The 15,640-nt window shown below is 35.7% G+C and overlaps 1 protein-coding gene across 1 annotated transcript in view; it reads left to right on the top strand.

Moving 5' to 3' along the window:
- Positions 1-15,640, top strand: part of LOC140714248 (anthrax toxin receptor 1-like) — a 98,773-nt gene that overhangs the window by 26,336 nt on the left and 56,797 nt on the right. The window contains exons 2-10 of the mRNA XM_073025292.1: positions 75-146; positions 232-303; positions 1,570-1,651; positions 1,768-1,801; positions 3,723-3,802; positions 3,892-3,960; positions 4,616-4,696; positions 4,876-4,936; positions 13,809-13,907. Of these exons, the coding sequence (XP_072881393.1) occupies positions 75-146; positions 232-303; positions 1,570-1,651; positions 1,768-1,801; positions 3,723-3,802; positions 3,892-3,960; positions 4,616-4,696; positions 4,876-4,936; positions 13,809-13,907 (650 nt within the window). The remainder of the gene's footprint in view (positions 1-74; positions 147-231; positions 304-1,569; positions 1,652-1,767; positions 1,802-3,722; positions 3,803-3,891; positions 3,961-4,615; positions 4,697-4,875; positions 4,937-13,808; positions 13,908-15,640) is intronic.

Raw genomic sequence — 15,640 nt, 5'->3', positions numbered from 1 at the left:
GAATAGTTCCTCAAGCTGTGTAGGAGTATTTTCTCAGTATTTGTGTAAATAATAATAAATCATATCTTTTTCAGATCAGGAAGTGTTATGAACCACTGGCATGAAATATATTCTTTTGTCGAAGATCTTGCTGAAAAGTTTTTGAGGTATTAAGTCATCTTAAAATTGTTTTTGTCAAATATAGTAGTTAATACATTTAAAATACTTAAACTAATAATTAACTTCTTTCAGTCCCCAGCTGCGGATGTCTTTTATTGTTTTCTCTTCAGTAAGCAGAACTTTGATGAAGCTGACTGCAGATAGGTAAGTATTCAAACAGAGCATGTCAATAAATAGTGAGTGTTCCAAGTATTTAAAAATAATAAATTGTGGAACACTTATGCCATTAATAGTTATTTTACTAATGTCTTCCCTTCTGATCTTGTGAAATAAAAACCATTGGAATATCCAGCCAAACCACTGCTTTGACTGAATAGCAATATAAAAACACTAGTAAAAATTATTTTTAAAATTGCAGAAAATACTCAACAGGTCAGGCCGTATCTGTGGAAAGAGAAACAGATTTCAAATTTCAGATTGAGGACTCTTTAATCAGAGCTGGAGAGGAAACTGCAAAGAAAGTGAGAGACAAATAGATAAGACAAAACAAATCTCTGGTTGAGGAAGACTACAATTGAATGGTGATAAGGATGTTTGTGAAGCTACCTGGTTAATAGGTTGCAGCATGCACATACTGAAGATAATGTGACTGTCTTCTCTCCCCCACTCTGATCTATTTTTCTGTTGCTTCCTTTTACTGTGCAAACAAAACTGAATATCACTTTGAGGAAAAGAAACACTTCAAAAGTTTGGGCAGTTTGCAGCCTTCATTGTTTAGGACTCAATATCAACTTCAAAAAATCCAGATAACGTGTCTTCTCTATCTGTATTATAGCTGATTAGTTCTATTTTCCATTATTAATTCAGTTCATTTCTGCTTACTAATATTGTCTGATCTGCTGGGAGTATCCTACGCCCCTGATTCTCATTTCACATCTTTTGCATATTCCGTTGTTTATTTTCTCTCTTTATCTTCCATGTTTATCCTATCAACTGTTGCTTATTGCCATGGCAAACCTGGCCTTGCCCTATTAGAAGTATTCCCTTTGAACTATGCATTTCTCCCTCACCCTCTCTGCAACTTGACAAATATATTTTCTCTTTCTCAATTCCAATGAATATTTTTTGACCTGAAGCATTAAATATCTATCTACACATGCTTCCTGAATCGCTGAATGTTTCCATCATTTTCCAATTTTATTTCAGAATTCAAACTGCAATTCAAATCTGCAATTTTTAAGGGTTCATTCAGGATGAAATGACCAATATATTACTTGATTTTGCATTTCTGTTATTTGGTAATATAATTGCAGCACCAGTAATGGACATGCTTTCAGTTGCTTAAGTTTTAAACTTTGGAATTTTTTTAATGCTTCCTTGTAAATTATGTTTGATAAGCCTTCTGTGAAAAGGTCTAATGACATTTTGCTATATTAAAGTCATTGCTAAATACTTTTATCTTATTTTAAGGGTAACTATACGCAAAGGTCTAAATACCCTACGGAAGGAAGTGCCCGGGGGGGATACATTCATGCATGAGGGTATCAAAAAGGTAAAATCCATACATCAAGATCTGTTCTCTATCATTAAAAAATCCATCACTTCTATCATTAAAATAGATTGCTATTAGTTTACTTTCATATTATATTATTCTTTTTCATTTTACAGGCTACTGAACAGATTTACCATGAAAACTACTCAGGTAAGCATTAGCCCAGGGCTTCCCAAACTGGGCCCATGGACCCCTTGCTTAATGGTATTGGTCCATGGCATAAAACAGGGTTGGGAACCCCTGCATTAGGTTTTTATGTTAGTGACCATAGTTGATCCACATAGTTGTGCTTAAATGCCTCCATGGCATCACTACTTCTATAACCACCTCTGCTTCAATCTTGACCCTCACACCACCTCTAATATTCTAACTCAGGCATCATGTTTATTCTCCCGCAGCCTATCACTGTAAGATGCATGCAGCTCTTAAAGTGTCTTTCCTAAATCTCTTTCCCTCTCCACTTCCGAGGCCATTCTCAAAACGCATCTGTGGCCATGTTTTGATCACCATCTGTAGCTCACCGACTACTTTTATTTCATTATCAATCTGAAGTACAGCTTTAAGAGTGCAATATACAGTAAATGCAAGTTGCTGTCATTGTTTGTGTTGATGTTTTTGACCTACTTTATTATGCTTGTTAAGGCTTGTGAGGTATAATGTACATTCATCATTCTTATAAAGAACTTATTCTGTACAGTTTCTATTTTAAAATGTAATATTTCTGGTTATGAGTACACATACTTGAATATCCATGTTATTGTCTGTCTCTCTTCTCCTTGGTTTCAGTAGACTACGAGACATAGCCAATAAAGTAAACAATGCCAGATCTCGGATCTCTGCCAGTATTCTGTGCTTACCAGAAGGAATGAAAATAACTTAGTTGCGGAGCATTATTTATTTTTGCCCACCCCCTCCCTTCCTCAACACAATAATTGGCTTTAACTGGAACTTTACAAAGAATGCAGTTGAAATTGGCAAATTACTGAAGGAATGAAAGCCATTGGTTTAGCAGATTATTATATGTATACGCTGTGGAAAATATTTGACCTTATTTGAAGTATGATATCAGGACCCTTTACACACAATAAAGTGTTATCAGGACTTGCCCTTGTTTGTCTCTGGACACAGGACTTACAGGCAATAAGCCGATGGTTCCATTACCCAGCTTAAGCTGATGGAATCCAGCAATAAATCGAGTATCTCCACTTCTAATACTGTGCTTAGGATACTCTTTAGCTATCCGATCAGTACTTTTTTAGTCAACTTATGACCCAATATTCAACCACACTATTAGAAATGACAGTTGTCACATGCAATTTACCCAAGCAGAACCCATTGTCTAATACAGACAAGTGCAGCTATGGTACTTAAAATGAAAATGTAATTTTTGATTCACTTGCACCTTTAAATGAATTTTCTCATAATTTAAACCTGCTCCTTTCCTTCTTCTTATACGCAGATTTTTTTTAAAAACTGGGACCATCATCCTTATTTAGAATTTGCTTTGTTTCAAAAAAAATTCTGATTTTTATTGCAAAGCCTAATTAAAATAATTTAATTCTCAGTCTCCCGCTACATGATTACTTTAGTGTGCAGTGGTGGCAGCGCATGAAAAAGTCAGTACACATTACAATCACATTTTCTGCTTCTTGTAATATCACCCATAAGTCACTGCAGCTCCCCAGAGAGCGGGAAATTTGATTTTAATGCGCGTTGACTTTTGTACACGATACTGCCACCGCACATTAATACAACTGGAGACCAAAAAGCCAGTATTGGAAATTATTTTATTTTAATTTACAGAATTAAATCAGAAACTTTCCTTTAGAGTGCTTCATGAGTAAAGCAGATAGCATTTCAAATATCATTGATAATTAGGCGAGCATCAGTGCCTGAGTATCATTCTTTGAGACATCAAGAATAACTCAGGAATTCTGAAAAGGAAGGAGCATCATATGCAGAACTGGAGAGATCTTTGGGTACTAATGATAATGTTGACCCATATCTTATATATGGGTCATTGAAAAGGTAAACATTAGGAAAAGTATTAATTTTGATTCCACAACCACAGGGTTTCGAACTGCTAGTGTCATCATTGCATTGACAGATGGGGAATTGATTGACAAGCTGTATGACCGTGCACAAGCAGAAGTAAGTGTTCATTGAAATAGAACAAAAAGAAAGTCTTAGTTTTAACTTTAACACCAACAATGTATGACAAATATCTTTTCATTGCATAGGCTGAAAGAGCTAGAAGCTTTGGAGCTGCAATTTATTGTGTTGGTGTGAAAGATTTCAATCAAACTCAGGTATAGTGTACATTTTTTAAAAATATTTTTATGTAAAATAAAACTAATGCTTTTTCAAAGATCACAAAAGACACACTAATGGCAAAAACAGTAGCTGATGAACACAGAATTGTGATGGTAGTTAATCATGTTTTCTCTGCTCTTTCCCGCTTTGGTGCTTTAACCACCATTTTCCTCAATTTGTATTCTTAAAGGCCCAATATGGAAGAGCCCTATGGGATGATTGTTCCAGCATTTTGTGTGAACCTTATCCATTTTGTAGGGATAATGCTGCAAAGTTTTTCCAGGTTGACATTTATGAGAAAGACATCAATTATTTTTTGTCTCACTTAAGTGTCCTAGATGGCACAGGAAAACAAGTTTAAATTAAAAATATAATATTTGCAAGTGTCTTGAATGGTGTGGTGCTATGCTAATAAACTATAGGAAGTCTTGACAGCAGTTTTTGCAATGCAGTTCCAATGTCTCAAGAAATACATTGCATGAAAAGCTATTTACCCCATATTTTCCTTGGGATTTTGTGCTTAATAATATATGCATTTTATTACTATGTTTTGTTTGCTATTATCAATTGTAAACTTCACAGAATAAGGGGGAAATAACTGGCAGTGTGTATCAACCTGATAACTTTATAATCAACGGATTTCTTTTCTAGTTAGCCAAAATTGCTGATAGCATCGATCATGTGTTCCCAGTAACGGGTGGATTTGAAGCATTAGGAAGCATTATTGATTCGGTAGGTCCAATTCAGCAATTCATTGCAGCTTTTCTATCAGTGGAGTTTATTAAAAATATTCTTCTGCAGCTTAATTAGTTATTAAGGAAGTACACTTTTTGCAATAAACTACTTTTCTTAAACTGTAGTTGAAAATTTTGTTAAGTACTAAAATATTTTCACATTTTCTCTGTTAACAGATTCTTAAAAAATCTTGCATTGAAATTCTGGCAGTTGAACCATCAAGCGTCTGTGCAGGAGGTAGGTATTATATCAGCAAAAGTATTGTTAAGATATACAAGATTAAAAGAATGATGAGAAATGACAAAAGTGTGAAAATTACAGTTTCTTAACAATAGTACAGTTAAGATGAGATGATTCAATAATACAGATTTGTCAACAAGCTTTGCATTATTCATATCATCATATTTCAATATTGAGTTCTCAACTGTAATATTATTAAGAATATTTAAGAAAAATATATAAAATTATTTAAGAATTTAGAACACAAAAGACATACATTGGCTCATGTTTGAAGAGAGGAATAGATTGTATGAAGCACACAGTTGGAGGAATCTGATATGTGCCTAACTAGGTAGCATCTTTAATATCAAGAATATAATCTTTTGTTTAAAGGCACAAGTAAGGATTCAGATGAACAGAATTGATCTTCAGTTACATGCCTTGTTTGCATTAAGGCTTGTGTTCTTATCCACTGAATAAAGATCGTAATTTCCTAATTAGCAATGAGCAGCAACCTAAGGGTTTTTTAACTTTTCAAAACGTTATAACATTATCTTTTTGATCCTTTTTTAAGCACAAATAAATATCATAAGCATAAAGAAATATGGGCTTAAATGTCAGGAATCCAAAACTATAAAATGGCATTCAGCTGATAAGGCCAAGCCAATATTGTTATTCGTGTATATGTCAACATGTCAAGAGCTTATTTTTGAGATGATCCCTGGAAATATCCTATGATTTACCTCACATGCTTACACATTTTATCTTGCAGTTATTAAATTGACAGCAAGATAATCACAAATTAATAAACTAAAGTGTGCTACACTTTATGTTAGAAATTTTTTTGCCATAGCTGTTACCAAGTTATTAGTCACAATAAGCAAAGCGTGATGTCCAGAAGGTCAAAATGTAATGCCATGAATTACAATCTCCATAATGATCTTGTATACAATCAAACCTATTATGTAATTTCCCCAATTGCACAGAAAAAATTGGTCTTTGGCATAACATGGATAAGAAATCATATACAGTTGCCAAATTGTAATCAATTGCTTTGTGCAATTAAACAAGTCAAACTTTAAGATATGTTCTATGTAAATCATTTGAGACAAAATCTTGGAAGATTTTACTTTCTTCCTCCAAAGAAAGTAACTTTAAATTCATTATGTGTAATCAAAATTTTTCCTCGGCGTGAAACCAGCAATTCCTTTTAATCTCATTGTATTTTATTTCTAGCCATCTCTGTGCCTGTGTAGATATTTATTCCCTTATCTAAATGGAAAAAGCTTCGTCAACGTTTGCCAGAAAATATTCCTATAATTTAGTCAATGAAAATGATAATTTAATTGCACAGTTAAGAATAAATGGATAACAAAACAATAATTGCTTCTAGGCATTTACACTAAAAAAATTAATATTGTTCTGGTAGGTTAGACCTTATAATAAATATTCATGTGAATGCAAATTATGTATAGGCAAAATGTGATTTATGAGCAGGCGCTAAATGATGTCATTGAATAAATAATAGTTATAAATATTTAGGGGAAAATATTAACCCAGGCCAACCATTGGGAAATTGACAAAACTGAGTATATTTGGTTTTGCATTCTACCGATTTTTCTCCTCATTTATTTAATCGACATTCCAACTGCTCCCTTAGGCAAAAATTACCATATAAAATCAATAACATTTGAAGTCTGTGATTAGTTATACATGATAACTCAAATATTTTCAAAGATCAGCAATTGTTTTCATGAAACATTTTGCAGTTTTGCTGCCTGCATACTTTTCACTGTTCAGGGAATATATGCTTAATCTAACATTTTCAAATCCATGAAACCAATATGAATCCAACAACTCAAATTAAACGTTCATTGTTTTCTCTGCATTCATTTATAGAATTGAATGGACATGGATAATGACAGCATTAGGAAAGATGCAGCAAAATTTAATCTATAAATGACTGCTTAATTAATATTATCCATTTTTGTGAATCATATTTAAATATGTGAACACCTTGAGATGCACACTTTGCCGTGTCCTTAAAATTCTGCTACAAAGTAGTTGCTCAACATTAATGTAGACAATGTAGAGCATGAAGTGAGAGAGTTGAAAAATAACAAAAATTGTCATTTCTGAATTGTGACAGGCATGTGTGAAGATATCACTGGTTTTCAAACATGCCACTTCATGCTTCCTGCCTCCACACTGATGGATTCATGGTCAAAATTTGCATCCTGCAGTTCCTGATATAGAGCAACACACTGATATCTCAGTAATAAGGCTGATTTAAAATGACTAGGACGTGCAGCCTGTAAACAGGCCATCAATTTGGAGTTGGAGGTGCATTGTATATAAGCTGACAGCATCATTGCTTTGATTATATTCATGGTACATAGACATGATTGAAAGGTTTTGCTGGATGTGGCATCTTACTGGCCACGTCAACTACCAGGTGTGGATGCAAACAGTCAGCTTCTCATCAGAGTCACAAAAGCAAAGCCGACAGCACAGCCAGCGCGCACCAGCTTCAACCCACCATCTCGCTGCCAGCGCTGCCTGATTATTTCAGAGCTGACCTTTTTCCCTTCGCTATCTTGTCAAAATCGACAAATGTACAATCTGACAGTAACTAAGGAAGAAAAGGACTCGGTCACAGTCAGAAACTGAAATTAAATAGAATTAGCCATTTCAGCATTCAGCTTTCACAATAATCACATATGGTGGACACGAGTAAGAATTTGATTTGTGAGCTTGTCTATAACTTTGAAAAAGAGAAGAAATTCATGTAAAATTAAACTGGAATACTTTATCACTACCATTTGTTATTGGAAATTCGAGGTGGTTGCTAGCTGCCAGAATGGAGGATTTGTGTTATACCTCAGTTGACATGGCAAGTGAGACATCAGAAGAGCAGTAGATGTAAGCTATAATGACGTGATTAAACCCTGTGACATTAACAAGAGGGCAATTCACAGTTTTTATATTCATAGCTTTGTTCTTCTTGTGCCAACCATTTTTCATTTGTTTTCTCGATCCTCTCTATTTTACATCATAAACATCACCAACCTGATTTACCATTATTGCTTAAATTTTCTAAATAAGAACTGACTAATACTGCTAATTGCAATAATCTCTTAAGATATAACAACAGTTTTAATTATGGAATAAAAGATTCATTTGGTTGAGAAGAATTAAGATTAATACTATATAATATGCTACATTATGGCAAGCTTAAGTAAAAATATTCTTTTTGTATTGAAATTAACCCTTGATAGACAGAAGCTAAAATATAATTTAAACATATACAATCAAGTGATCTATAGCTGTTTCTTGCCAAAGAGTCACTGAAGAATGTATTCACTATATTATAGCACCTTGTGAGCAGATAATGGAAATTACCAGAAAATTGAGTATCTGTTTGTCAGTGTTACACATACATTTTCTAACATTATCCCAACTGTAAAATAAGGAAAAACATTACACGTATAAAATAAATTTAGGTATTTTAATTAATTGAGCAAGTGAGAAGAAACACAAATAAACAATGTATCGTGAGTAAACATCTTCTATATTCAAAACCCTTGGTTAAATTATTGGGTTGGAAATTAAATACACAGGACATAGAAGCAGAAGTAGGCTACGGTATATGGCCCTTGTGTCTGCTCCACCATACCCTAAGATCATGTCTGATCTCTTAACTCTGTCACTTTCCTACATTGACCCCTCTTCCCTTAATTCTCTCAATTTCTAGAATCTATCAAAGTCAGTCTTGAATATTCTTAGTAATTGAGCTTCCTAGCTTGTGATTCCAAAGATTTACCACCCACTCAGTGAAGAAGTCTCTTCTCATCCTCACCCTGAATGATTATCCTTTTTGTTTCAGACTGTGACCTCTGATGTTAGAAGGAAAATTTCAACTCCATATCAACTGTCAAATCTCATATGAATTTTGTGATTTTCAACAAGATTACTGTCATTCTTACAAACACACAAGAATGCAGGCCTGAAGAGTAACCTGTCCTCCTACAATAAACTGTTTGTCCAGGAATCTGTGAATCAACCCGGTAATCTTTTGCTCCACTACTTCCATCCCAGTTATATCCTGTAGAAGCATGACCTGACTTGTACTCAATATTTCAGATGCAGTACAAGGCTCTATACAATAGGGGAAAATACGCCTGCTCTTGTACTCTTTAAAGGTAGTTTAGGCCAACATGCGACTGTCCTTATTAATTGCACTCTGGACTTGCATGTTAACCTTCAAGGACATGTTCAGGGACACCCTGGTCCTTCTTAACAACAATATGTTTTGATATTAAAAATATTACCAGCTTTCGAATTTTTTTCTGCTGAAGTGGATGACCCCATACTTTATTGCATTCCACCTGCTCTTTTCATTACCCTTTCAGTCTGTCCACATCCTCTACACCCTCTCTGAATCCTCTTCACAGCGCACACTACCACTTAAATGGATCTGTGGTTCTGCATTTTGTCTTTCCCTCCTTTCTTAGATTATGGGGTTACCCTTGTCACCTTCGTGCAGTGATTGAATATGGCAGTATGCTGAAAAGTAGTTTATCCATGCCCTCATTAAAAGGCAAGGATAAGCTACAGTGAATAAAGTGAATTGGCTGTGAATGTAGAAACATTCTGAAATGTTTGGAATTTTGGAAGTTTACAAACATAGATAGCCATCTCTTCCAAAAGCTTAGGAATGCAGTCCATCAGTCCTCAAGACTTATTATTTTTAAGTTCCATTAATTTCTCTAATACTTGTTTTTTTCCTGCTGTTGATGTTTTAAAGTTTTATTCTCAATCTGTAGCCTCCCCCCCCCCCCCATTATATCCTCAGAGGTTTTTGGGAGCATCTTCCATAATGACAGATGTACAATATTTGTTTACTTTCTCTTGAAGTTCTTTATTCTCCTGCATTGGTCTGTAAAGATCCAATGTTCATAGAGTTGAGCAAAGAGAGATACAGCAACAAAACAGGCCTTTCAGCCCACTGAATTGTGCCAACTATCAACCACGTATTTTATCTAATCCTACACTAATCTCATTTTATCTCCTCACATTCTCATCTACTGTCCCCAGTTTCTACTACCCACCTACACACTGGAGGCAATTTACAGTGGACAATTAACCTGCTAGTCAGAATATGTTAGGGATGGAGTCAAGAGTCATAGAAAAGCACAGCACAGAAAAAGACCCTTCAGCCCATCTAGTCCACACCAAACCGTTTAAACTGCTTACTCCCACCACCCTGCAGTGGAACCATTCTCCTACCATCCAAGTACCCATCCAAGCTTCTTTTCAGCATTAAAATCAAGCTTGCATGCACCACTTGTGCTAGCATCTCATTCCACACTCTCACCATCCTCTGAATGAAGAATGTTTCCCTTCATGTTCTCCTTAAATTTTTCACCTTCACCCTTAACCCATGTCCTCTGGTTGTTGAACTACTCAACCTCAGTGGAAAAAGCCTGCTTGCATTCACCCTATCTATCCCCTGCATAATTTTGTATATCTCTATAAAATCTCCTCTCAATCTTCTATATTCCAAGGAATTAAGTCCTAACCTATTCAATCTTTCCTTATAACTCAGGTCCACTAGACTTGGTAGCATCCTTGTGAGTTTTCTCCATACTCTTTCAATCTTATTTACTTCTTTCCTGTAGGTAGGTGACCAAAACTATGTGCAATACTCCAAATTAGACCTCACCAATGTCTCATACAACTTCAACATAGCATCCCATTTCCTGTATTCAGTACTTTGGTTTATGAAGGCTAATGTGCCAAAAGCTTTCTTTACAGCCTTGTCTACATGTGACACCACTTTCAACGAATTATGGACCTGTATTCCCAGATCCCTTCGTTCTACTGCACTCCTCAGTGCCCTACCATCCACTGTGTAAGACCGACCCTGGTAGGTCCTACCAAAGTGTAATAAATACCTCACGCTGGTCTGCGTTAAATTCCATCTGACATTTTTCAGCCAGTTTTTACAGTCAGTCCAGGTCCCACTGCAAGCTATGAGACCCTTCCTCTCTGTCCACTACACCCCCAATCTTGGTGTCATCTGGAAATTTGCAGATGTGGGATAAAGCTTCAGTTCACAAAGGAAATGTGGTCACATGGAAAACATGTAAATGCCACACAGACAAAGATCAGGACTGAACTTGGGTCTCGGTATTGTGAGGTAGTGTGCTACTAGCTGTACTACTGTGCTGAACTCCAGTGAGCAATGAAACACCTCTTCCAGAGGATGATCCTCTGCGAATGAGCACTAAGCTACAGGTAGGATGAACATGGAGCTCTGATGGAAGTGTAAAATCGATCAGCCTAATCAGACCAAGCAATCAATGTCAAATCCAGACACCCTCACAGCCAATTCACTTTAGGTAATCTTTGCCTTTTAATGAGGGTATGAATAAACCACCTTTCAGTATATTGTCATGTTCAATTACTGCATGAAGCTAGCTGCAGGATATGCTTTGTGCCTTTTTTTCTTCTAACATTAAAACATTTAGCTAATGAACTGAACTGACAGACTATGCTCAGACTGTTAGATTGGCTTCTCAAATCTTTAAACCTAGTGTAGTGATGAATGTTTTGGTTGGATTTATTATGAATATATTTTTCCATTTATAATATTATATATTTTTTCAAGGAAAGAAAGAGGTACCAGGCTTAGTTTGTATTAAGTTAGCCATGGCTTTTGCTTTTAAAGCATCCATATATACACAGAAAGGTGCCAGAAAAGGGCCCACAATAAAGGATTCCACTCACCTTGCTTTCAGAGTGTTTCTCCCACTCCCATCGGGGTTGAAACTACACAGCATCCACATCAGGACCACCAGGATCAAAAACAGTAACATCTCCCAAGCCATCTGGTTGATCAACTCCTTCATCCATTAACCCCCCCCCCCCCCACCACTGCTTTATCATTTCCTGCCAGAGTCACCTTTTGTACAGATACTTCTGTACCTAGCATCATTTTATGTTCCTACAATCAGTCTATCTATATGCGCGTTTATTGTGCTCTTCATGCTTGTTGTTTTGTTTTGTGTTGCATCAGATCTGGAGCAACAATCATTTCATTCTCAGCACTTCAAGTCAAGTCATCTTTTATTGTCATTTCGACCATAACTGCTGGTACAGTGCATAGTAAAAATGAGACAACGTTTTTCAGGACCATGGTTTACATGACACAGTACAAAAAATTAGACTGAACTACATAATAAAAAAAAAACAGAGAAAGCTGTACTAGACTACAGACCTACACTGGACTGCATAAAGTGCACAAAAACAGTACCGGCATTACAATAAATAATAAACAGGACAGTAGGGCAAGGTGTCAGTCCAGGCTTCGGGTATTGAGGAGTCTGATAGCTTGGGGGAAGAAACTGTTATATAGTCTGGTCGTAAGAGCCCAAATGCTTTGGAGCCTTTTCCCAGACGGCAGGAGGGAGAAGAGATTGTATGAGGGGTGCATGGGGTCACCCCTCATACAATCTCATGAAATGCTGTTTCCTTTGCGGATGCAGCATGTAATGTAAATGTCCGTGATGGCAGGAAGAGAGACCCCGATGATCTTCTCAGCTGACCTCACTATCCGCTGCAGGGTCTTGCGATCCGAGATGATACAATTTCCGAACTTACGAACCAATTTCAGTACTTGTGTACTGAAGAACAAAAGTAAACTATCTTGAATCTGAATCTTTGTCAAAAGATTGTATGACTGTAGCGAAATACTGAGGGAGTCCTGAGGAGTAGTATATTGGACAAGTGTTGATAAAAACACCCCATGGCACCTGAAGTATTAGTAATGATCTCTTGGCCCAAGTTTGAAGTGAACTAGGTCCTCTGTCTTGGTCAATATTAATATGTTAAAATCATTAAAAAGTAATATGATCTTGCTGTTTGTGGGATTTGTAGCATTTGACTGCTATTTTAGAATTTTTGATAGTGATTACTCATCCTAGAGCTTAATTGGATGTAAGGTGTTTAGAATGACCTAAATCAAGAAAGATGTTACTTAAATGTCAAACTTTCTTTTATTGTACTTTCTCATCTATTTCTTTCCCTCATGCATTTAATGAAATGATCCATGATGTTGAATAGCTTTGGTCATCCTATTTCCAAGCAACATGAAATGTTGAACACTACGGTAATGAGATAAGTCAAATAAATTAAAATTTGTACTTGATTTATCATTCAAATAAATAATTTTTGAAACTAAATGCAGCACTGAAGTTAAAGATCATTGAGTAAGTGCCAGGCAATATTATATTAAAAAGAGATTTCCTTACATCAAGAAGAAATACAAAAATGCATCATATGTATGAAAAAATGGAATAATACACGTTAACTTACTTGCTTAAAACATTCAGGATTAGAGCATAAAGAAACACAGAGGAGCCCTATTAGTTGATGTTAGGATTGCATTGAATCCTCAGCTACTTTCACTGGACATCATATTGAATTCCCAACATGGAGTGTTCAAAGTATACAAAATGCTGGAGAAACTCAACAAGTCAGGCAGCATCTATGGAGGGGTATAAACAATCAACATTTCAGGCCAAGACCCTTCATTAGAACTCTGCTTATTCCCCTCCATAGATGCTGCCTAACTTGCTGAGTTCCAGCATTTTGCGTAGGTGCTTAATACTTCCAGCATCTGCAGAATTCCTTGTGTTTATGGTGTGTTCAGGCTTGGGTACATGTACTTTTTCACTTTGTTGTTCATTTTCAAATTTAATGCAATTTCCAGCATGCCTCAATACAAATGTTTGCATATTACAAATTTAAAGAACTAAAAAAAATGTAGTTAGCTATGGTGTTGATGAATGTTTGTAATGTTCATGTTATTTTACTGTTGTTACAGATTCTTATCAGGTTGTGATAAGAGGAAATGGATTCTCCCATGCACGAGATATTGATCAAGTTCTTTGTAGCTTTAAGATAAATAACACAATTGTGATAAGTAAGTACAGTTCTGAATTTATAAATTACCAGCTTGAATCCTGTGACTTTTTTCCATCAAAACAATCTTTATAAGAATATCTGCATTTTGTCTCATCTTGCCTCAAACCTAGTTATTGCTGAATTTAGGAACAAGTCATCTTGTTTGAATCTCTTCAGACAGGATAGCAAATACCTTTTGTTATTTGACAGCAAATGACATTTGGTTTTCCAGATTTCACAAACTTTAAGTACATTTGACCACGTCGAATTTATAATTCAGATTACCAACATAATTAAACATATGGACTTAATATGAAACTGAAATCAATGGTTTTACATTCCTGCATAATAGAAGAAAATTCTTCTTGCATATAATATGTAAAATGACTATTAATGATTCCCAAATATATTTAGAATTTGGTTTGTAGGATTGTTGCTGCTTTATGCATAACCAGGTAGTTCATCAATAGCTGATAATTATTATTTATCTATTTGCATACTGGATTCGGTAACTACAGTAGATCCCATTTCATTTTGATGTCGGTCTGAATATCATTAAACTAAAAGAATAATCCCAGTCTCTATCGCCGAAGTACTGACTCTCATCTTGAAAGCCTGCATTCAAGGTACAGTTTTGGCCTACATTTCCACTGAGAAACCCTTTAGAAGTCAAGTTTGTTAGTCTTGGCAAGGTCATCCGAAGGTAGGAGAAAAATTTCTTGAGGGGCGTCCTTTCCTCCACTCAAGCATACCTTTTGGCAGGTCAGTTGAAGAGCTATATTGAAATAATCTATGGAAATACTGGTGAGATGAACCTTTCCTTGCTTTCCATTGAACAGAAAATGAATGAGTAAGGAAAATAAAGTCTTCATAAAGCCCCATTTATTGGCAATCTATTTTCCCACATATTGTGTAATAGTCCCAGAGTTCATGTTATGAGTTACAAAGGATTCAATAACAAAGTTTATATATCCGACTCACTATAAAATTTTACTCTGAAACTTAAGCTTGTTTTCAGATAGAGGTTTGGGTTCTATAAACAATAGTCATAAATTACTTAAAATCTGGCATTGACTGAAGCCGCGTAATAAGAAATAAGTGTTATATCATGGGAAAATACAGCACAGAAAAAGGGTATTCAGTCTCTTACAGCAGTGCTGACTCTGTGAAAGAGATACTGAATTGTCCTATGCCCTAATGATAGTGTGCATTTTTTCTCCAAAAATTTAGGTAATTCCTGTCAAAAATTTATTTTTGAGCCTCCTTACACTATCCTTTTCAGGACTGCAATGCACACCATCACAAAGCACAAAAAGTTTTACTGCATGCCTCCCCCATATATTTTGTCATATACCTTTATTCATTATCCTTTGAATGTCACAATTCTGCCACTTCTAATCAATGATTATTTTAACACAATAATTTTGAGCAGACTGTGCTGAAATGAATGGGAAGTGTTTTTTTCCCCAGAATTTAGCTGCTGGGATACATGTTCAGTGAGCATCTTAGTAGTGACATTGTTGGCAATGAGGGATTACCTGGGGATATTTTTTTTGGCCATGGCTGACCATTGAGTATGGCTAAAGGATTTAGAGCAAGAGGCATAGACATACCCATCAGTGAAGAATCTCCTACCAGGGAATCCTAAGAGACACCACATCCTAACTGGACCTCTTTAACGGAGAATATAGCTACAGTCTCTGTTCCATGACATTATGTAGGAGGACATCAATCACAGTCTTGTGACTGGCA

The sequence above is a fragment of the Hemitrygon akajei genome, chromosome 21 (genome assembly GCF_048418815.1).
Source record: "Hemitrygon akajei chromosome 21, sHemAka1.3, whole genome shotgun sequence".
NCBI lineage: Eukaryota > Metazoa > Chordata > Chondrichthyes > Myliobatiformes > Dasyatidae > Hemitrygon > Hemitrygon akajei.
Note: the sequence above shows the minus strand (reverse complement) of the source record. Positions and strands in the feature narration are given on the sequence as shown.